This window comes from Botrytis fragariae (assembly GCF_013461495.1).
Source record: "Botrytis fragariae strain BVB16 chromosome Unknown tig00000012, whole genome shotgun sequence".
NCBI classification, from domain to species: domain Eukaryota; kingdom Fungi; phylum Ascomycota; class Leotiomycetes; order Helotiales; family Sclerotiniaceae; genus Botrytis; species Botrytis fragariae.
Window position 1 is genome coordinate 926,114 of NW_023500989.1, and position 22,016 is coordinate 948,129.

The following is a 22,016-nucleotide window of genomic DNA, read 5'->3' on the forward strand; positions in this document are numbered from 1 at the left end:
TGGTTGGTAATGAGATTGGTGAAGTGTCAGCCTTGCATTTATAAGAGCAAGGCTGGATCGCGTTAAGATCAGGTGATCCCCGCATTCGGTGATTCCTTTCCCTTTCTAGATGTATTTGTCGATAACGATAAGGTATTGGCTAACATCAGTGTTATGATTCTTAGCCCTATTGTTCCATGTATATCTGCAAACACCCTTGAATTCAGATTCAACCCTTAAATCCACGAATATTTTGCTCCTGCCGCATATTATGGGACCTCGGAATCTCCCTGCGGACCGCGTCTTGATTCTTGCTCCATGGCACCGGCTCCCATGACGCGACAACCGTAAGTCAATATTTCCTTTCAACTTCGCACACGCGACTTATAAAATATTAGTGCTTTGGTGATCGATTTAACAGGAGCCGACGAGGAAATCTCTAATACTCCTTTTCTGCTGCCGTCAAATCATGGCCTGATAATACCTGGGACATTTCCAGGGCCTTCAACTGGAAATTCGCGACCACATTCAAACTCTCAATCAGACAATCACTTTGCGCCAATCCTACCAGAGAATCCAGAGGCAGAAGGAGCTTCAATGCCTACCCCCAATGGGTTTACTTATGCGCCGATACTACCAGGCGCTACTGTCGCAACCAGAAATATTCGGTCTAGAGTTATGCCACTATCCTCCGATGTATCTGCGATAAAAAGACGAGACCGGGAAGGGAACAAAGACATTAGCACACGGTCTAACCAAGAGCCATATTCTGAAATAAAACATGCTTCGAAGAGGAGGCGGATTTCGAGGGCTCCGGAGGAGATCAGCTCAAATCAGGTTCTGCAGCCCACAATCGAAGATATAGCCCCGAGACGGCGGACAACGAGGGGAGTGGCTGGCCAGGACTACGCTCCACATCTCAACGGACAACTCCAACAAAATGTCTCTGATCAAGCGCTGCACCCTACCATTGAAAATGCTCCCATAGTTAGACGGTCGACGAGAGGGACAACAGAGCAGGACTCCACTCAGCACTATAACAGACGCACTCGGGATATCGAAGAATTTACACCCCAACGAGCTTCGATACCAGCTATACTACCTCCCAAACGAGCCACCTCAAGCATCAGCGAGTCTTCGAAATCCCCCGTCTCTCAACCTACTTCTGTGTCTTCACAGGCCAATGATAGGTTCTCGGAGACGATCCATGATCAGGTGTTTATTCATATCAATGCTGCGATGGCGCGCCACAAGCAAACAATAGACCCAAAGAAACTCCATGAGATTGGCACTTCAGTTGCTGGTGTACTTGTGGACAGTCCTATGTTCGGAAACCTCAATCGATATGGACTATCGCACGAGGATGAGATCGTGATATCAGAGAAAGTCAAGCAATACGTAGACGAGTTTGTTGCATATAGTCTGGGCCCGTCAACATCCTTCATCAATGATGTTGATGCTGCTGGCACTCATGGGGACAAAGGAAAAGTCAAGAATACAAGCAGTGTTTCTCTTCCAAAAAGAGGCACGCGATCTCGAACTCAACATGTTCAAACAGAGTTGGATTCTTCTTCAACAAACATTCAGTTTTTGCAAAGCGGCTCTCTGCCCAAAACAGAGAGTGGGGTATTTGCTACCTTCAAGCAAGCTAACAACAACACTGTGCACATTGAAACAACCCCTGATCTGGCGGACACAACATCTTCTCATGATACAGCTTCCTTCAGTCAAACTGTTGATGGACAGGCGCGGCCTTATATCGATGCTAGGGGTCGTGAGAGAATCCGCCGTGGTCTCCAACGCGTCTCTGATCAAGAAAGAGAGGTACTTCTTGGGCTCGTCTACCACATTGATTTCTGTGAGGAAGAACTATCAATTGTACGCAAAGTTCTGAAATCGCAGACACAACTAAGAGGGAAGCCAAGCATGGCACTACTCATGCAAAAGCAGACGCTGGAAGTACCTGAATTGGTCTCGTTGTTGATATCGCAACCCTGTGAAGATACTAGCCAGCGCCTTATTCAGAGTCGTGGAACAATATCATTGGCTGCTTTTCTCAGAGATGCCGCTAATGGCGAAGTATCAATGAATTCAAGAACCCTTATGGTAGGTCCTAAAAGGTCTCCTAGACAGTTTTCTGGGCTTTTAGCTCAACGTGAAGTACACGGCATGGCCCCCATTCGATCCTGTGGGGGTCACAAATCATACGTGCGAGAGATCAATTCTGCCCTTGAGGACTCATTGCAAAGAAAAGTTGAGTGGACAGATTGCTGCGGTGACATTTGGGCCATCAGTTGGACAAGTAGTGATGCTTTTGTATGTGGTGCTACTGCACATTCTGATAGCCACAATATGCAATACAACAAACCAGGTAATCTCGTAGTTGGTTCTGTTTCCAAAGAGACCTTGGATGCAATGCCAGATCATCGTATTGCACGGCCAATTGTGAATGTGAGAGACAATACTGAGAATGCTCTTGACTCTATGAGGCAAACTCAGGATCCTTGGCTTTATACCTCTATTTCGGCAATATCCCATAGTCACAATAGTGGCCTTACTTTCACCGCAAGCTTTGATGGAACTGTGAAGGTCTGGAGGGTGTCACCATCTGATACTGGATCGTCAATGGATATATTGGGGACCTGGCCGCACGAAGGAAAAGTCAATTTCGTCACAACATCGGAGCACCATGATCTTGTGGCTACAGCATCTGATGTTTACAATGACGCTGTTCGTATTTATCGCCTCAACAATGACAGCATAAGTGAATCGATGTTCCACACGTACAATGGCGAGAAAGCCGCCGAGCAAGCCCGTGAGTTGCGCGATAACAATTTATGGGCATACTACCCCGCTACAGTCCAATGGGGTAAAGCAGACAGTGTTTCGAATCTTTTACTAGTTGGCTACTCACCCCGCTCGTTTAGCAATGATGAGGTTGATATCCCAGAAGACAAGAGAAATAGCGGAGAGTTATGCTTGTGGAATGCCTTTGATGGTTCCAAGGTTCCTATTGCTTCTGCTCGTGCCCAGAATGTGTTTGAAGTTGTCTGGCATCCTACCAAACCAACCTTCATAGCCGCCACTTCTTCATACGGCCTTTTCAAAAGCGAGACAAAAACGCAAATTAGATTATTTGCAGCAAGAACCGACAATGATAATTATACCGCATTCTATCCAATCAGAGTTCTTGATTGCCCTGCCATGGATATCAACGAATTAACAGTCATGTAAGTAGGCGTTTTTAATCTTCGATACAGCGACTAATACAATCACAGGCCAAACAGCTTTCATCAGTCCTACGTAACGGCTAGCTGTACCGATGGTAATACTTATGTTTGGGATACTGGAGCTATTGGCGACGATGCAATTCATGTTCTTCCGCATGGAGGTGAGAATTGACACTTCCTTTTATAATTCATCATGCTAATTAATCCAAGAATCGCTTGATAACCCCTACCATGATATTCCTCGTGAACTTGCAGACACCGGTGTTAAATTTGCTGCTTGGGGGGAAACTTCTGACCGGTTTTATACCGGTGCTTCTGATGGCAGAGTTAAAGCCTGGAACATAAAGAGACCGCCCGGAAAAGCATTTGTTCGTGAAGTACTCGCGGCCTCTGGTGGGATCGGCGCCGGCGCATTTTCTTCGGACTTTTCCAAACTTATTATTGGCGATGCGACAGGAAAAGTTCATTTATTGACACGAAGCGAAGATGATCCTGAACTGAAGAATTCAGACCTCGAAGAGCCTGATAATTCATCGAGGGTCCAGCCTGGCAAAAATAATCATTTTCTTTCACATCTCAGAGGTCCCAGGCTAATCAAGCACCATCCGGAGCCTGATCCTCCGGACAACCACATTATACAAGAATTCCCTGACACAGGGGTTGGGATTTCACACCACTTTGTTCAGAGTAAATTTATCACTATAAATCCAGATCCTGCTATTGGTGCAGTTCAAGGTCCAAACTATCATGAGACTAGCCTTTATCGTCTCGATGCACACGAAGATCAAGATGGCACCAAAGCCTTACTACCATACTACCAAGCTCGACAGCAGCATGATCTACATATAAACATGGCACCCCAGCCCCTTTCAATACTACCGAACCTTAAGCGAAGTTCAGATCTCATTACTCATATGCATAATCTATCTCTAAGTCTTGAGTTCGACATGCTGGAACCAATGACTCGTAGGCAATTACTGGAAGATAGGGCACAGCTCGAAGCGGATGATGACTTTGAGTATGAGGTTGGCCCCAAGATAGACATATTTGGAAGCAGGCGGTCTAAAAGACATCGATCAGATGGGCGGTATATAGCAGATTAAAAGCAGGTAGTGGTGGCATTCCCGAATCTGTAAGTAATATCAGGAGCAGAGCCTCTGCCAGGGTGGAGATATATGTAATAAAATAAGGAGGTGTATGGTGAGAAGGCTTCGCAGGTATATGCTATATTATATAGTGATATATTGGCATCTAGATCACGGGATTGGATGATGATAATGATGGAGGTTACTTGTATCGAATGCAGCATAGCGAGCATTTCAAAAAATGCAATGTTTCTGACCTCACATTTATTATTCGTATGGTACTAAGTGGTGTACTTATCAATTTTCTGCTTTCTTCGACTGTTGCCACCAAAATTTGCAGCACTTGAAAAGCCCTGCGAATGTAAAATTTGTCAAACTTGCCAATTTTCCTCTCGTAACAGGTCTAGAAGTTTTGTCACGTCTGAATACTCCAAAAAGCTACATTTGTAGCGAGCATGTATTTCTACAATTTGTAAATCTAGGATAGTCACTGAAACGTCACACAAAAGTAGACAAGTGTCAATGTCAGATTCACATCGGTATCTTTCGCTGGGTCTCAGATCGCTCTAGAAAATGATTCGTCCTCACTTGCGTTTCTCATGTTGAAATAGCTTGGCGATCAATTGATCTGATTGTAGCCCATGATCATGTCTGGGTTAGGTATCTATGCATAAGTGTTTTCATGCTGTGTGTATACGTGGAACTAGTGTGTGTATATTGAGCTCTCCAGAGGAGTATGACTTTTCAAGGCTGCGTATGCAATCCAGATGATACTTGCGTGGTGTTTTGAATGTGTCGATGTGGAAAGATTAGACGGCGAGAAATATTGGAGTGTGCATAGGTAGGTATGAGTGGGAAGTTTTCTTTGAGTCGCAACAGTATCATTGGAGGTAAAATTTGATGCAAAAAAGAAGTCTCTTCTGCAATATATACCTGTTTAAATACTAGTTGCCTGGCAAGGAAGCGCAACCAACTGATTTGCTCTTCACGCACCGTATTGAGAAAACATTTGCGCCAGACTTTCATCGGCGATTTTTCCTGTGGGAAAATGTAAAAGGAGCGTTTGCTTAATGTGATAGGTTTATCAAAAACGCGATTTTGATACATAATGCGCAACTCGTACGAGTGTTAACAAGTACCTAGTCGAGGTTTTGTTGGCGAGTGAGCGGATATCTCGGCAAAATGCAATTCAGATGTGTTGAAAAGGTATAGCGTGGAGCGTGACCAAATTTGGCTGACAGGTTACATTCTCCACGATTCAATGATTCGATGTTTTCTGTTTACGAGGTCGAACTTCATGTATGGTCAGCTTATTTGGAATTCTCGATAAATCATTGAGTGTTGAATATGGAAATCTTGCATTTATTGAATATGAATAAGTACCGAGCCTAGTAAGGTTTTAATCTAAGGGTGTCGCAGTTTGCTGAAGACAATATCTAGAATACAAACAGGCTTGGGCGGACCGGTGAACTAGTAAGGTCATATCGCGGGGGGGAAATGGATGGATATGGTGGATTATTTGTTTTCGGCCAATGGCAGTTGGTTTCGTTTCATGCCTTTGCAAGTCACATTGTCACTTGCATGTTCTCGGGTTAGCAAGTATTTAACACCACTAAAGATACCTACTCGCTTTCGATTCATCTAAATTAACCTTACTGTTCTTTACCACAGTGCTCAATATAAATTCCATTAGGCCTACACAAATTCTTTCGCATTGCTAGATGAAGCAGGTTTAAGCGTGACAATCTGAGTGTCATTCTTTACCAGTGTTACATCGCTCTTGTTCCTTTCTTTTGTATGGATGAAGGATCAAGTTCTACAGTTTCATACATGCATGAGTATGCATATTATAACCCTGGCTCAAAGTATGATGAACAACAGCATCATCACATGATTAGGCATGAGTGAACAAAGATCAGGAGGGCATAATTATAAGTATCTACCTTTTGCTTCATCCAATTATGGATTTTGACCACTGCAAGTTTCAGTAGTCGATTTATTGATTAAAAGAAACTGGACATTTATTGATCTAGGATGCATCATCTACCAACTTTCTTCCATTCTGCAGTATGATGAGAGGTTAACTGGTTCATGTGCACACCTACTTGGTATATCATTAAGACCGGATTGAAGTGCCCCGCTCCATGAGTTCCTCAAATAACTTCCTGATCAGAAATGGGTAATCTTTCTATTATTTCAAGCTTGTAAGTCAGCAACACATAAAGATCGCCGGACGATTGAGTTCATATAATCGTACGAAACGGTCAAATTGTTAACCGATAATATTCATATACCCGATTAGCAAGCAACCATGGACACTACTGAGGCTCACGCCTCTATGAAATGAGGATACTTAAACTTCTCAACTGATCCCCAATCATCAAACAAAGAATTGCTTCCAGCTCCAAATGAGAATACTCTCAAGAAGAAAGCCATGCAAGGCGAGAGAGGTGCATCAACTGCCTCGAAAGGAAAAGGAGTAAATTGCGGAGGCATATCGACCAAGATTGATTCCAAAACATCAACCCTAATGAACTGGTCGCGCAGCGGGAAACCAAAGACTGCCGCGGCATCATATGGAGAGAAAGATAAATTGAGGTCAGAAGCTATATTGGGATCAGAAGACCAACTAGGCCTTGAAGATATATTAGGATCAGGGGAAGACTCGGTCTCCGAAGAGAGAGAAGTAACAAAATACAACTCAATTTTGGAAGAAGACGAACCACCTTCGAAACGCCAGAAACATAGCGCCGCTGCATCAGGTAATGAAAAATCATCATCTAGTCCTGGTACCACTCTCACCACACCAAAGAAAAAGAAAACTAGCCCTCCTGAATCCCCACGAAAAACTACCACACCTAGAGCGAAGAAAACGAACACTCCCAAGCCCCCAAAGATCGTCACACCCAGAAAAGTAGAGAGAGCAAAACCTCCCAAGGGTGTCATAATCAGAACCGAATACGTCGCAAACCCCGCCGCAATTTTTATCCACCCCATTGAAACTACCCACCAGGACCTGACGGACTTTACACTCGACGGAGAAGGCGAATTAGTGTATCAAGGGGAACGAAACAAAGAGGATGGTTTACTGTACTGGTCCCTGAACCACCGAGTAGTCTCTGAAAAATATGACCGTCCCGAAGCGGAATATTTCGAACCACCCAAGGAAAAGTTGAAAAAATGGCGTGCGTATTGTGCGTTTCGCGGTCTGGATACTTCTGGCACCAGAGAAGAGATGCAGGAAAGATTGAAGGATTATTTTGAATTTGTTGAACTTGTTGATAACGATGAAGGTGATGAGCTTAATGAGAATGATGAACCAGTTACAGAACCGGAACGCCTGAGGAAGATAATTGAAGCAGAAAAACATCGCCCACAAGACCCTTCCTGGCGCATCCAAAACGAAGCCGAAAAAACTAGATTATGGAGTCTCCTCTCCACAGAACAGCAATTCGAAAAGAACATCTCGCTCTTCATCACTGAGAACATAACTAATTCCAGAAATCACGACGTGTGCGTTTTCAAAACACGCCCCAAGTTTACCGTCGCTGAATGGTTCAAGTTTTTTGAGCGATATCGGATTCTAGATATTGGATTGGTGTTCACTACTCTGCCTGAGTCTCTGACTCTAGGAGATGAATCCGTTGAGATTAAATATCAGCGAGGGGAAATGGTAGCAGTACCTTTCTCCAAAATCTACTGGGGAGGAACCTGGGTAGCGACAGGTTTTGAAAAAGGGATGATACTCGCGAGGACACAGGCACTAGCGAAGCAAAAACTTGAGGAAATGTGCGACGAGGTCAGAAAAGGTATAATTGGGAGAAACATTACAGATTACCGAAATGCGGGAAAACAACTTGGTGAGTCGTATATGTGTACAATCTTGAATCATGCCCTCACCCAAACTAACATTACATGTAGCGAATTCATCTCAGTCCTCAATCGCGAGCACCTGGACCGTAAAAGAAGAACAGTAAGCGCAAGCTCTCTGGAATCGCGAGGATGAAAATAAGAGAACTTCAGATCTTACATATCAATTCGGGAAAGTAGTAAAAGAGAAAGTTTCGTCATCTGAAATTGTTCCGTCTCTTCCAGCTGCTGCATAAGCGCGCCTCATTGAATTATTTTTAAAATGCTCGCCATAAGAATGAGAATTGTGGGCTGAAAATGGATGGCATGTGTTCTTATCCTCTTTTTCTACATCAGCCTGATTTTGATGTGTGATGTGGAAATCGTGGGAAGAAAGATACACTTGGTGGACAATCATGATGTAGACACTATGGGACATTTTTAAAGAGCTTTAGAACTATGGATTTAATGATTGGTGGCTCAGACTTGAGTTTCAATGATGCTTCACCTGCAGCTATGCTAGGCTATGATAAGCTGTTAACACATACAATTCCAACTTTTATAAACAAGGATAGATTGGTGTTGTCATCTGATATTCCAATCAAATACAGAAAGCAAGAAGCCAATCATCGAATCATCCTCTGAGACAATTCCCGATCCCTAATTAACAATGTAAACACCAAAGCTAATCCTCCCAACGCCAACATCAAAAAGAAAACAGCTCTTACAGCGCCCATATATGCCTGCAAAGCCAATTCTTTCAGCCCTTCCTCAAGACCATCAACTACCTTGAAATCATCGATGATTCGCTGAATACATTCTGCTGCATTATCTATGTCCCCCAGTTTCTCCCACAATAATCTGCCCAACACATTTTGAAACGTGAGTCCCGCTGCTGAAATCCCCAATACCGTTCCGGTCGAACGAAAAGCAAAAAGTGCGGATGTAATAACCGCCTGATCTTTTGCTTCCACCGACGACAAAAGCGCGAGAATAGTTGTAGTAAGCGTAATTCCATATCCAATATTAATGATAAAAAAACAGACAAAGGGGGGCCAGGCAGATGTCCGTAATGTAAATGTACAGATAAACGCCATGCCCAGAATATAGATGACTTGGGATGCAATACCGAGTTTATAGAATCTCCCGGTACTTTTCACTATGAATCCAGCGATCATAGAGGCGATAGCCGTGCCGATTGAGCCGGGTATTAAACGGAGACCAATTTTTGTGGCGGTGTAGCCCTGGGCTTCGAGGAAGAGGGGGAGATAGAATATCATCGCAAAGCGGGAGGCGGAGGAGAAAGCATTTGTGAGACAGCCGCCTGCAACGGATAGGTCGCAAAGAAGAGGAAGTGGTATAATTGGTTCTTTGGCGTATTTGAGTTCGGTGGCGATGAAAACCAGGAGGGATATTAAGGACAGAGGAAGACTGATTAGAACGATGGGGCTGGTCCAAGATACTGTGTTACCTCCGGCACTCATACCAAGAAGTAATGTAACAAGCGTTGTAAATAAACTGATTGAACCCAAGTAATCAATCCGTTTGAGCTTTGATTTCCCCTCCCCATCATCTACGGCGGGTATACGTATAGTGAACCATGTCCATATCGTAGCCAACAGCGTGATGGGAATCTGCAATAAAAATGTAGCTCTCCAATCCAGGGAATCGTTAATCCATCCTCCAAGTACACCACCAATACCGGATCCTACGCCTAATATCATATTTCCAATACCTTGCCACATACCTCTATCTCTTAGAGGCACTAAATCAGACAAGAGAAAAGTGGCAATGGCCATGATCCCTCCTCCCCCCAAACCTGCTACCACTCTACCGGCAATCAATACCCATTCCGTTTTCGCACTTGCGCACATGTAATTTCCCAATGCAAACACGATATTCGCAAGTACAAGCCCGCTCCGTCTCCCATAAATATCAGTAAGTTTTCCAGACAAAGGCTGAACTGCAGCATTAGCTATGAAATATGCAGAAGCAAGCCATGGAAGATGAGATAATGAACCAAATGAAGAAGTTATGGGTGATGAAAGTGTAGCAATCATGGAGGAATCAACAGCTGCTACGAAGGCGGATAGGAAGGGTCCGATCATGAGGATCCACACGTAGAGTGTGGACGGATCGTCTGGGACAGCAGAATTGGCAGTCGAGGTATCGCCATTGGGACAGAGGATTTCAGATTGGGGCTCTGGTGGTGGGTTGAGCAGCGGGGTAATTTCGGTGGGGTTTTGTGTTGCCATTGGGAGTATTTGGCTCGATGGTCAATTGACCACAGAAGAGACCAGAGATGATTGAAAGATTAAAGATGAGTGACTACTTATATGAAGATGATGAAGTGTAATGAACGGAGCCAAAAGTCGGTTCACATAGTAGGTGCGTATTCATTATTGGCTCCCCCAAAATTAAACAAGGGGGAGCGGGGTAAAGCAACCCGTGGCATGAACCTGACGTTATTACGATGCATCTGCATATAATTCAGCAACTGCCAATGGATGGTCAGAGCCACTTGAACACAGCAGCGAGCAAAAAATATTCAGAATCTCGGTAAGAGAGGAGTTTGGCTTGGAAAATATATCAAGACTACAATGAGCCTCCATGTAGGAAATAATTAGCCGGAATTCGAGAAGCCACAGACCAATGGCGAGAGAGGATCTATACCAGCTAAACAGAAATCACCGGAAGTGGCTTTTTTATCTTGATATGTGCAGCTGTATATATTGTTCTGTATGCTCAAGAGCCTTTTGGATACATCATCCCGCCATTTGGAACTTCAGCTGTCCTGTTGTGGTAATTACCTCTCTCAAATTTGAGTTGAGCGTCGTACAACCGATTTGTGATGGATAGATCAATGCCTCGTGAAGCATCTAATTGCTTTTTGGTGGTTTCGAAACCGCGAGAGATGACAGTGAGACGAATGGAAAATGTGAGCCGAGAAGCTCAATATATTGTCCCATTGAATCAGTTGATATGTGACAAACAATCAGTCTTTTGTGGAAACATCTGGCTGTACTCAAATTTGAGTATTGGTTGGCGATAAACATCCTATGAGGGTTATTAGTGATGAGGAGAAGGAGATGTTTAAAATCTTTGTCAGATGGCAACGAGATAAAAATGTCACGGTCAGCCCCTCGCAAATTATTAACAAGCACGGATCACCAGGTTCAAAGTTATAGGCTCAGTTCCTGCTGAGAATGTAACCTCAATGTCCCAGAGTCTTAGAGCTTTAGCATTATTAGGAATTATATATACCCCTATCTCTCTTCTAAGAATACGGAATGTTGGTTCAAAAGAGTCTGTAGATCAGCATGAGATAGGAAATCACATCATCATAAATTGAATTAATTGGCGAAACCCAAACATAAATATTAACTAATCATTTGTGAAGGTCGTTCATAAAAAACCGGGCAGCAAAATTCAGCACTTCTCCGTGACTTCAAGCTTCTCCTCTACCCTTAATTTGCGTTCACGAGTGTCGCATCCAAGCCATAAAAGATCCGGCCTACTATAGTGTCCACAGATATCCAAGAAACTTCGCGCAAATAGCGCTTGATCAAGATCAATATCTCCATAGACGATTCCTTCAGTTGTAGAATCGAGAGGCGTCGACACAACCCGACCATCGGGCCCAATAATAACCGAGGCACCACCTCCTGGCGCTGACATCAACACTCCTCCTTCTGAAGAATTGGCGTTGACTCCTTTTTCTGTGATGACAGTGGTGGTATGAAGAACGAAGGTTTGAGATTCAATGGCATATACTTGGGAAAGGGCTTGACATCCTGGAAAATATGTGTTAGTGACACCCTGCAATTGAGAGAATTGTATTTCTTTACCTTCCAGAGACATTGACCATAGCTCAGGTCCACCAGTATGATTGACAATGGGTGGCCATGCCGAGCAATGAATTTGCTCCCTTTGATGCAAAGTATGATATTTCAACAAGGGTTGACAATGTTCCCAGCAAGCTAGAGTTCCAACCTTTCCAACGCGAGTCGAAGCAACATTCATAAGACTATCTCCAGAAGAGTCTCCAAAAATTGTACGCTCCATATGCGTAGCCTTTAGCTTCCTTCTTTTCATAACTATCGTTCCATCGCCATCGATGATAGCTTGCGCAATGTACAATGAGTTATTGTCGTTTTCGGAGAATCCTAAAGAGACGACGATTCCATGCTTCGCGGCACAGTCTTGGATGGTTCTCATCTCATCGGAATCGACGACTAGGGAGTTCTTGATATATGTGGTAGAGAGAATCGGGTCGACTGGGCGAGTCCTGCTGTTCGGTCAGCATCGCAAATGGGATGGGGTTTTAGATATTAGAGTTTCTCACCATATCCAAGCAGGATAGCCTGGAATAAATGCTTCTGCGAATGTGACTAACTGCGCACCGTTATCTGCAGCCTCTGTGATAATACGACATGTTTTTTCCACCGACTTCTGCAAATCAAACCATTCCGGCTCATGCTGAGTAACAGCTACGCGATATTTCGTGGAAGTTGAGATAGTCATGTTCTTAGTAGAATTATGAAAAACGTTGGTAGAGAACTTGTAAGATGAACAAAGTGAGTACCACCGTGAGCATTTTCTTTGTTCTTATGTATTTAGAACCTGCAAGCTCTGATATCTCGGAACTCCATGATTTTGGTGAGATCATATCAGGTAATGTTGTGCATGAATACCCGAAAAGAGAAATTTCAAAGTACAATAAGATACTACATAGCTTTCCCCGCATTCGATAGCTCTTATCGTGCGGATGAAGCCCCCGCTGGCCGATAAGACAGTGGCTTGGCTGCTGATATACCGCTAAAAAATAGGGATTCCGCGGTACTAATTCCGCTTGAATGTTTACATTCTCCTTGGAGAAGCAACTTTATATGTCTTACTCGGGTGTAAGCACAATCGACGGCTACATCGTCCGACTGATCGCCAGATTTCGGGAATTTTCTTATCTCCTAGGCTACTACTGCAGACCAGGATTGCTTTCGTCAAACAGCCACTCAAGACTTGATTGATACGCACTATGTTCAGGTAGATTGACATGCTCCAAAGCATTTTCAAACAAGCTTGGATCCCACAGAGCCCCACAGTCATTATTGAAACCAGGATGTATGTACCTGTTCGCAACTTCACACATATTAAATCCATGGAGTACTACTTGAGCGCCACTAGTAAGAACATTTGGATATTCTTGCATCGGTAGTATGATTCGACTGCGGTCTTGACGAATTTCCCTTTCTGATAGGCGCTGGCTAAATTTTAATGGTAATGCCCAAACTACTTTCCATTTGGCTGCGAGCTCTTGAATTTCTCGTATCGCTCTGCTTGCTTGTGGCATCCACGTACTCTGCATCTCAACTAGAGCATCCAAACAACTTTGCAGGCTATTGGCAGATTGCCTCCCTAAAAAGTTGCGACCAGATGTTGCATTCAATAAATGGATTACGGCAGCACTGAGGATATAATCTATGACTTGAGGATTGGCATCAGCGAAACCACGAAATTTTCGATATGCTCGAACAATTCGAGCTATCGAGGCAGCGGCGTTTGTCGCTGATCTCAGAGCAAAGCTCAGAGTTTCCGAGCCTTTAGGCTCATTTAAAAAGGGACGATGAATGAGCAATATTGCAGTGTGATATGCCAACTGGAAAAGAAGGAAAGTTTGAGGCATGCAAGTCTTACTCAGAGCTAGCTTATCATCTGTACTTGCATAGAAATCTGTGAGTGCTTGATGTGCGCGCCTCAAAAGATTTTGCCGTTGCTTAGCTTTCAAACCAGTCCACTCAAACGCATACCTAATTAATAGTGTGAGCTGATTCTTCTTTAGTTTTGATACAAGAACCTACCTCTGATCCATGAAAGAATCCCAAAGATGCCATAGCTGGCAGAACTTATCATGAGCTAGTTCATCAGGTAACGGGTTATGATCCAAGACACCGAGAAATGAGGATATTCGAATACGTTGCCAGTGTATGGTACAATTCATCCCAAGACTTGAGGTTACCATGCTGCACATATACGTTAGCATCATTGTATATTGTAGTCTGTGTACAGATAGACTTGCCGATCCACCGAGAAATAAGCCCAAAATGACCTTACTCGGCGTTTACGAACGTAGTCATCGGCCGTGGAAGTACGATTCGAAGTCAAGTCTGGCGACTTCTCTGTTCCGAGGCTGCTCACATGAAGCCCAAGATGCAATATCAAGCCTGTGGCCATAGCTGCAATAGTTCCATCAATAAATGTTGAAGAAAAAGATAAGAGAAGATATACCTATATAATTGTAGGTCATGCTATTATTTTCCAGCATCAACTCTCGCCACGATAATAATGTAAGTCCTTGAACAACCAAGTCACTCGGATGCTCTCGTATACATCTCAATAGTGTATTCTCAGCAGACGTGGCATGATGACTACTCAACTCCTTTGCATCCGACTTTGGAGAAAGAAAGGCACCCACGGAAAGTAAAGCATGATTACGGAAATCAAAATCCGGCTCTGTTGAGAATGTGGTCTCCAATAGAATGGTCTGCAACTCTTCTTGTTCTATAAAGTGATGATAAATATTGAATGCAGCCATGAAACATTCAACGATATGTGTTCGTGTTTCTGTGTAGAATCCAATTTTGCCCAAGTCTGTATCATGACTGCTAGTATTAGGATTCAAGTTCTCGGTTGAAATGGAGTTTTGCCTAGAGGAAAACTTGTTCCTTGGGATAGCAAATGATGGTTCACCTTTCTCCTCGATATCCATGGTTAACATCAATGAAGCAAGCTCTTTCATTGCAACCTGCGAGCGCGGATCACTAGGCTCATCAATGCTCTCCGGAGTTATGACCTCAGACTCATAAGTAAGAGAACTCCTGGTAGCAGAACTAGATAAAGGCAAAATCTCATGGCCCATATATTCTTCATTGTGTTGAGATTGAGGCTCCGAACTTTGGTAATTTGCCAACTGGGCCTCCAAAGCTTTCACTTTGTCTTCGAGACTACGGACATAACTATCGTCACAATGTTTACGTCTGTACGCATTAGTTAAGCTGGTGGTGTAGACTGACTGATTCAGTCAACTGAGAACATACTTTCGCGAGGTATCTGGGGGATAATAGCACAGCTTCCCTCCTCTCTCGCATAAAGCACACTTTGGTCTCTGGCCTTGGCACTACTCACAGTCAGTATATAATGCTACGGAGTATTATAGGTCATATTCTGTTGTCAATAGGTACCTTTCGTTTATTCTTTCGACACTCTTCACAAGCAACTTTGATTCGTAGACGTGTCTGCTCATTAGAAGTCATGGAATCCATGACTGCGGATACACAACATAAACCCGCACGTTTGATAGTGTTCTTGCAAGTTGAAGTATGCTACATAGGACAAGGAGCTAAATGAACTCTGTTAGTAAACGATATGCATGCATATGACAATGTCATTGTTTTCGCCCCACCGGTGAAACTTACATTTTTCATTCGCAATGGAATTGTTTCCGCGGTCAGCAAGATTAACGATTGATGGAGATCTTTCCCTTGGCTTTGAAATATAGAAAGATGCACATTGAAAGCTGGTTCCCGGTACCTAAGTATGTATATCACTCGCTGTTGCAGCTTTTCAGGTCGTTGTCATTGTCGGCAGGTACTAGGTGGTAATAAACTTATGGTCTGAGCTTTTGAGCTACGCAAAACGTGGTTAGTTAGACATCAATAGTGTAGAAGCTTATCGGCAACTTCCTAGGACTAATATACCGTAAATATTCTTCTAATCTCTCGCATTCAATCAAGAAATCAACACAAAATTGCCGCATTTTAAGCTATGTGTTTCACCGAATCAATGTCGTACAATTTCAATAGCCTATCCCCGCAGCTAAGTGGCTCCGGATTATCCGAACGCAGTCTTACTATATATTTAATGTCATCATCTATACACGGCTAGGTCGTTGGAGCGGATGCTACATCCGCAACATGAAGATAAGAGCCAGTCATGCTGAAATTAAGGGCCACCCATACATGGGCAAATTTTTCCCCATGCACAGTAGGGAATTATAAAAACTCATTCAGATCCTTCAATACTGCTTTCATATTAGTACTTTCTCAGATGCTCAAAAGTAAAGATTTTACATGATTTCTGGAGACAAGCGTAAACCCCCACGAGACTACTTACCATTTACTATTATTAGCTGCGAAAAAGTTGCCCATTATGGTTTTCCTTGTTGATATGGACGGGAAAGACTATATCTTTACCTATGGTATTTTTGGTGTCCAACACGAAGAACTTACGCCAGAAAAAGCAATCTTCATATCCGCCCTGTACAAACTGCTCTCTTCGTCTGCCAATCGTGTCGACCACCTTCAAGACGAGAGTCACGGGCTTCCTCGTCATGGTCCCAAATCCACAACATTCATCGCCTACTGGCTGTCCTCTTCCTCCTACCAATCATTCCAAGCCTCCTCCCCAGTTCAAGAATTCTGGAACTCTCTCCCCCCAGACGCAGGTGTCTGGCGCGAAGTAATGACCGTCCCAAAATCGCGCTTCATGTTCGCCTCAAGCCAACCCGTCGCCTCAGCAATGGGTACTCTCCTTCCCCTAAAACAAAGCTCCGACGAAGGATACTGGGGCGTATATCGTAATCGACTATCCAAAACGCCAGATTCTCATACCAATCCCAACGATACATTTACCTCCGCTTATGTGACTCCTACCAGAGCAAAACCAAACGACGCCAGAAAAATCATCGATATACCTAAAACCCGTAGCTCCAAAATAAAATTAGGCAAAGTAACCATTTCCAGCCCGCCAGAGAATCTCGTTTTCGTCCGTGAAGGACAACGCCAGCCAAATATCCCACCCGCGGAGACAGAAGCCTGGCTCAAGCAAATTAATCCACATGCTCAATCCTGGATATCTCATCTCGATACTGAACGCAACAAAAATGGCGTGGTGGCATTTACAACACACATAGGCCACGAGAACCCCACCCCAGAGATTGTGAATGAAAGATTTGATGCCAAAGTAAATTTAGAGCTTGATACCGAAGCTATCGCAGAGACGAATCAACTTGCATATTTCTTGGACCTATCACATTTCGAGCAAGCAGGCCGTTCGCATAAGGGTCACGTGGAATTGAGAAAGACAGTTATGAGTCTTTATGGGCCTGGAGGCCAGTTGGAAAAGGGAAAGTCGGTGTTGTTTGTGGAGCTGTGTATTTTGAAGTCAGGAGATTTGGACGCTGAGTACATAGGTTGCACTGAAGGCACGGGTTTGATGTATTTGGCTACTTTGTAGTAAACTATGAAGTTAATAGAAATCTCCTCGCCGATCATTAAAGGCAGACGTTAACTAGATATCCTATCCTCCGATGAACAGTCCTCCATTTGGTTCTGAATATACATCCATCAATTATTCATTAATTATACCCGAAGTATTCAATGGTGAAATTTTCTCATCTCCGAATGTAAATTAAACAGGAAAGATAGATTAACCCTAAACATATTGTTATCAATACTAGTGCCATGGTGCATGATCCATCCATCCTTCATCAGAATCATATGTGTGTCGGGGGTCGTCGACAAAAGGATCTTTAAGCGTGAAAGAGCAAAGCTCTTCCAGTCAATAAGTATATATCTCGAAATGGAGACTCCTCTTTTTGAATTCATCATAGTCCCAGGCGGCCTGGGAAATTCTCTCTTCCTCTTCTGTCCAATCTTCTTCACTCTGCGATGAATATTGTTATGAAGGGATATCTAATTCCATGATGAGTATTTGAGCAACAAAAAATCAACACGAATGGTACCTGCCACTTCCTTCTGTCTCCGAGTTTCTGATCTTTTCGAAATAACCCTTAATAATGTCATATTTCATCTGTTCACATATTTCTTCAACTTTCTGCTTTACCAAAGCTTGAGTTCTTTCAAAAGTGACTCTTTTCTCAAATCTCCTGCCGGCCCACGTTCCTCGCAGAAATTTATGAACCTTGAAGTCAGATGTTCCTTCGTCTGATAGCCAAGAGACCTCATTTATAATACCTCTCTGATATCTTGTAACAGCTGGGCGGCCGTCTGGCAATTACGGATAAGTTGTGAAAATAGAACCAATGCCACTGCACTCAAGCGCTTCCGATACTTCCAACCATTTTTTTTGTTGGAACTTTCAGGCAAATTTTGAAATTCCAGACATCCTGAACAGGGTTTTCAGTAAGTACAATCTCTTTCTGCTGGTGGAACGATACGATTGCTAGGGTCCTGATCGTCATCGTCATCATATGTGACATTTCTCTTCTTATGACGCTTTGCGACGGGCTGCTCTCCATCTGACTGAAGTTGCTCTTGATACGAGAGTGTAACCTTTCTCGATCGTCCGCTGCGCCTCGTGCTATTGGCTGGCGCAATTGTCGATCCTGCACGCATAGGAACATGTTCTCCTCCATCCTGAGCTTCAGAATGTTCTGTCTCATAGATTGTTTCAGAAGTAGAGGTAATTAGAAGAACGATTTTGAGCGGTCTACCTCGTTTCTTGAGAGCATTTTCGCTCGGGGTGGAAGCTGGTTTTTCGTTGCTCGATTGTTGCAAGATCAATGACGGCGGAACGGAGACATCCTGAGCATCCATCGTACCAGATCTTTATCAGGTGATGGAGACTTTTATCTGCAGTAGTAATATTAAAGATTGTGGAAGTTCCCAGTCTAGACTGAAAAGCTTTCTTGAGTAATTTGAAGCACAGAGGCCGCAGTTCTTTGAAACTGTTTGTTTTTTTGAGTATTCAAACAGCTCAAAGGCCGACAGAAGTATGAATACAATAGAAATTCACTTGGATGGATCCACCTACGGAATCGAATGATGTCGTTACCGGAGTTTGCCTTACTTGTATCAAATGAAAGGTTCTCAATTTTGAAGTACTGCTTTGGAAATTGAATTGTATGGATTATGTCAACGATAACAGCCCACATTACCCTGCAGTGATAAGTAGGTACTGGGATATGAATTAGAAAACTAATATTTCAACCCGTTCCTTCCCTAAGACTTAGCCACTTATCGTCATATTGAAGCTTGTCTGGATGGAGTAAAGAATGCATTTCGAATTCCCTTGCTTTAGTCATCTCCCACTCTCCATAGTCGAAAGAACAGTCATTCTCATTGTTGGAACTCCTGACTAACATTGTATCCCTTTTTTATTATACATTATATAATGATATGTATCACAAAAGCTAGCAGTGTGACCTGCTACTGTTTCTTAAATTTGACATAATGATCGGGAACTCAAATACACCTAGCTTTGATCAGTCTTTTTGGTCATTCTAGATTTATGTCTGCAATCTCCTTAATACCTTGAGCAGTAATACATCTCGAAATTGCTTCCGGGATCCAGTTCTAACTCTTTGGTAGCTTCTTCAACACCATCTTTGGAGTCTTATCAGACTGTCAGGTGGGTTCTTCAAGCCTTTAGACATATTTTTCTGTAACTTTTCCTCAGCCATCAGTTCCTTCGCTCTAGTAATGAACTTCCTTTTCTTTATCTCTTTCTCTCTCCATCCTCTTATCGACTCTTCTTTTTCCTTGAACCGCGCTGCTATTTTATCAAGTTCTTTTTCTACCGCACCTTCATCAGCCATGTTTTGCTCCACCAATTCCGCTCTCTCTTCCAAAGCAGCCTTAAAAGCATCTTCGTTTCCCCAAGGCTCTCCGTATCTTTCAAGAACCCAAGCACAAAATTCTTCCCAGTCTTTCTTCCACTCTCGCATTCTCTGAGCCTTTAATCCTTTCCTTGAATTCTCACCTGATCGGATTCCTGATTGCCAATCTTCGTCAGTCTGATCTTCAAATTGTGACCACCTCACGCTGTTTTGTGCCAAATGACCCTTTTATCATAAATTAGCTTGCAAACTCTTTCATAATGATAAAATCGATCCATTGAGGAAGTAAACATACCAGACCACCGAGATCTAGATTATCCCATGACCAGATGCACATGAAGAATTCCATTGAAACGCCTATCATTTCTTGACCTAATAAAAATGGGTCATCACAATTCAAACTAGCGCTTACACCTTTTGCCAACAGCATTGGTAAAGTATGAGCATTGGCAGAATTTGTTGATCTCAAACTTTCAGCTGAGAGTGGACAGGACTCGATCATGATTTGTCGCTCTTTGCAAATCTTTTCCAGCAGCGGGTGTTTAGGAAGTGAATATCCATGACCAATACGTCGAGTACCCAGAAGAATTGCATCGCTAAACAACTAACGATTAGCATTCAGGAGCATGAATTAAGGTTCGAGCATACTTACTAAAGGTTATGGTCATTTACATCACCATTACTCAAGCATTCTCCTGCGTGTAAGAAGAATGGAATGTTTAAGTTACGGCTTTCGCATTGTTGCTTAAACCAGAGGCAAACCGGTATGAGATCTTCGAGCGTACGACCGAGTCTTTCTTGTCCCTCTAGATCGTATCCTGAGATCAGATCTGGATATCGTTCCTTCACACGCATGCAAGTCTCCATATCTATTAGATGGAGTCAGATTTTCCCAGAGATACGTAGAAGGGAAACATACCAGCTTTGATTTCTTCATCTTTCCACAGTCGCAAGCCTGTCCAGATAATTCGCAGTCCCCACCAGTCTTTATTTTTCTTTTTCATCGTGATTGCAAACTTTTCTCTTTCTTCCCAAATTACTCTTGCCATTTCAATCTCTCCAGATGGTGTATCACTACATTCTAATTGAAAGTCAACCTTGAAAATTATCCTAATCTCTATCCACTTAACATTGTCCTCGTCCAACCCTTCAAAAAGTTGCTTGAGGAATGGCCGAAAAACGGGCTCGTTGTGAATTATCGTATTAAGTAGCTTTCTTCCACTCTGGAATGTATCACAAGCTTCATTGATACCCCCACTAACATCTATACGCTGGGACTCCGCCTTCGTCAATCGAATCTTCAACCAGGTAATAAAGTAAGACTTTCCCTGAAGAGGTTGTCTTTCAAAACCAGGTGCGATATGATATTTATCATAGTTCATAGAGGAAGGGTAATCACTGTATGTCGACGCCGCAAGAGAGACTGGAACAAGTGAGTTGGGTACATAATCAGGATCCCAAAGATTGTTCACTGAGCTTCTAGTCTGTCGAGGTTGCGAAGAACTGTATGTGAATTTTATTTTTATTCTCTTCTCTCTTTTTGCCCACCATTCGTCAAGGGGCCTTGAAGCGCTGATATACATGCCCGGAGTCTCGATCATCTTGTCAATGATAAAATCAATCGACACGCAAGCAGCGTGGTGAGCGTGAAGAATTGCACCCTTTGGTAACTTTTTCATTATTTCTAATAAAGCTGTCCTTGCTATGGATTCTTTGATGCGGGGGAAACCAGAGTCTGAACGTAAGCGGCTCATTGACCCAACTGGATCAAAAAGAACCTGCCTGTTGAATTGTTGAATGCGAGAAACTATGGTATTGGCGGCTTGGGCTGTAGGCGAAAGAGATTTAACAAAATCATAGTCTACAACGTTAGCCTGGCAAATTTGATTTGAAAAATGAACGGAAGACTCACCCCCTCTGTATTTCTGTTCATTGGCGACCAATTTCGCTCGGTTGCTTGCGTACTCGTTGAGTTTTGCTGAGTTTTCCATTGTTCTTGAATTTGATCATTGATATCACCATAAATTGCGAATGTAAAGATGAACAAAAATCGTACATTTGGAGAATAAAACTTTGACCATCCTTCTTGATGATAATTCCACTCAAAGGGTTGTTGTTCTTTGACTGGTAGTACATCCTGTGCCTGTTCTTCTTTGTCCTAAAGCATCTGCATTTGGAGATGGAATAAATTTCACGAAATTCGAATTGGCGAATAAAGGGGGTTGAATCTGCAAAGAA

General features: G+C 43.1%; 8 protein-coding genes across 8 annotated transcripts; 3 read left to right on the forward strand and 5 right to left on the reverse strand.

Moving 5' to 3' along the window:
- Positions 1-297: 297 nt before the first annotated feature.
- Bfra_002513 (putative wd repeat-containing protein) lies at positions 298-4,312 on the forward strand (the record flags this gene model as incomplete). Its single annotated transcript, XM_037332931.1, has 4 exons — positions 298-326; positions 378-3,209; positions 3,258-3,370; positions 3,420-4,312. The coding sequence occupies 4 exons, from the start codon at positions 298-300 to the stop codon at positions 4,310-4,312; spliced, it is 3,867 nt and encodes a 1,288-aa protein (XP_037195059.1).
- A 2,416-nt stretch (positions 4,313-6,728) lies between these two features.
- On the forward strand, positions 6,729-8,271 carry Bfra_002514 (uncharacterized protein; the record flags this gene model as incomplete). Its single annotated transcript, XM_037332932.1, has 2 exons — positions 6,729-8,154; positions 8,216-8,271. 2 exons carry the CDS (start codon positions 6,729-6,731, stop codon positions 8,269-8,271), a joined length of 1,482 nt encoding a protein of 493 aa, XP_037195060.1.
- A 498-nt stretch (positions 8,272-8,769) lies between these two features.
- Bfra_002515 (putative mfs multidrug transporter protein) lies at positions 8,770-10,398 on the reverse strand (the record flags this gene model as incomplete). The annotated part of the gene is made up of 1 exon (XM_037332933.1): positions 8,770-10,398. One exon carries the CDS (start codon positions 10,396-10,398, stop codon positions 8,770-8,772), a length of 1,629 nt encoding a protein of 542 aa, XP_037195061.1.
- A 1,174-nt stretch (positions 10,399-11,572) lies between these two features.
- Positions 11,573-12,667, reverse strand: Bfra_002516 (putative cyanide hydratase protein; the record flags this gene model as incomplete). The annotated part of the gene is made up of 2 exons (XM_037332934.1): positions 11,573-12,434; positions 12,540-12,667. The coding sequence occupies 2 exons, from the start codon at positions 12,665-12,667 to the stop codon at positions 11,573-11,575; spliced, it is 990 nt and encodes a 329-aa protein (XP_037195062.1).
- Positions 12,668-13,118: 451 nt separating this feature from the next.
- Bfra_002517ca (putative c6 transcription factor protein) lies at positions 13,119-15,462 on the reverse strand (the record flags this gene model as incomplete). The annotated part of the gene is made up of 6 exons (XM_037332935.1): positions 13,119-13,950; positions 14,002-14,163; positions 14,220-14,376; positions 14,429-15,177; positions 15,238-15,317; positions 15,382-15,462. 6 exons carry the CDS (start codon positions 15,460-15,462, stop codon positions 13,119-13,121), a joined length of 2,061 nt encoding a protein of 686 aa, XP_037195063.1.
- An 886-nt stretch (positions 15,463-16,348) lies between these two features.
- Positions 16,349-17,434, forward strand: Bfra_002518 (putative aldoxime dehydratase protein; the record flags this gene model as incomplete). The annotated part of the gene is made up of 1 exon (XM_037332936.1): positions 16,349-17,434. The coding sequence occupies one exon, from the start codon at positions 16,349-16,351 to the stop codon at positions 17,432-17,434; it is 1,086 nt and encodes a 361-aa protein (XP_037195064.1).
- Positions 17,435-17,574: 140 nt separating this feature from the next.
- Bfra_002519 (uncharacterized protein) lies at positions 17,575-18,281 on the reverse strand (the record flags this gene model as incomplete). Its single annotated transcript, XM_037332937.1, has 3 exons — positions 17,575-17,863; positions 17,943-18,207; positions 18,272-18,281. 3 exons carry the CDS (start codon positions 18,279-18,281, stop codon positions 17,575-17,577), a joined length of 564 nt encoding a protein of 187 aa, XP_037195065.1.
- Positions 18,282-18,339: 58 nt separating this feature from the next.
- Positions 18,340-21,769, reverse strand: Bfra_002520 (putative adenosine deaminase protein; the record flags this gene model as incomplete). The annotated part of the gene is given in 8 exon segments (XM_037332938.1): positions 18,340-18,766; positions 18,943-19,098; positions 19,521-19,554; positions 19,565-20,003; positions 20,074-20,374; positions 20,431-20,647; positions 20,698-21,639; positions 21,691-21,769. The coding sequence occupies 8 exon segments, from the start codon at positions 21,767-21,769 to the stop codon at positions 18,340-18,342; spliced, it is 2,595 nt and encodes an 864-aa protein (XP_037195066.1).
- Between the last annotated feature and the right edge of the window lie 247 nt (positions 21,770-22,016).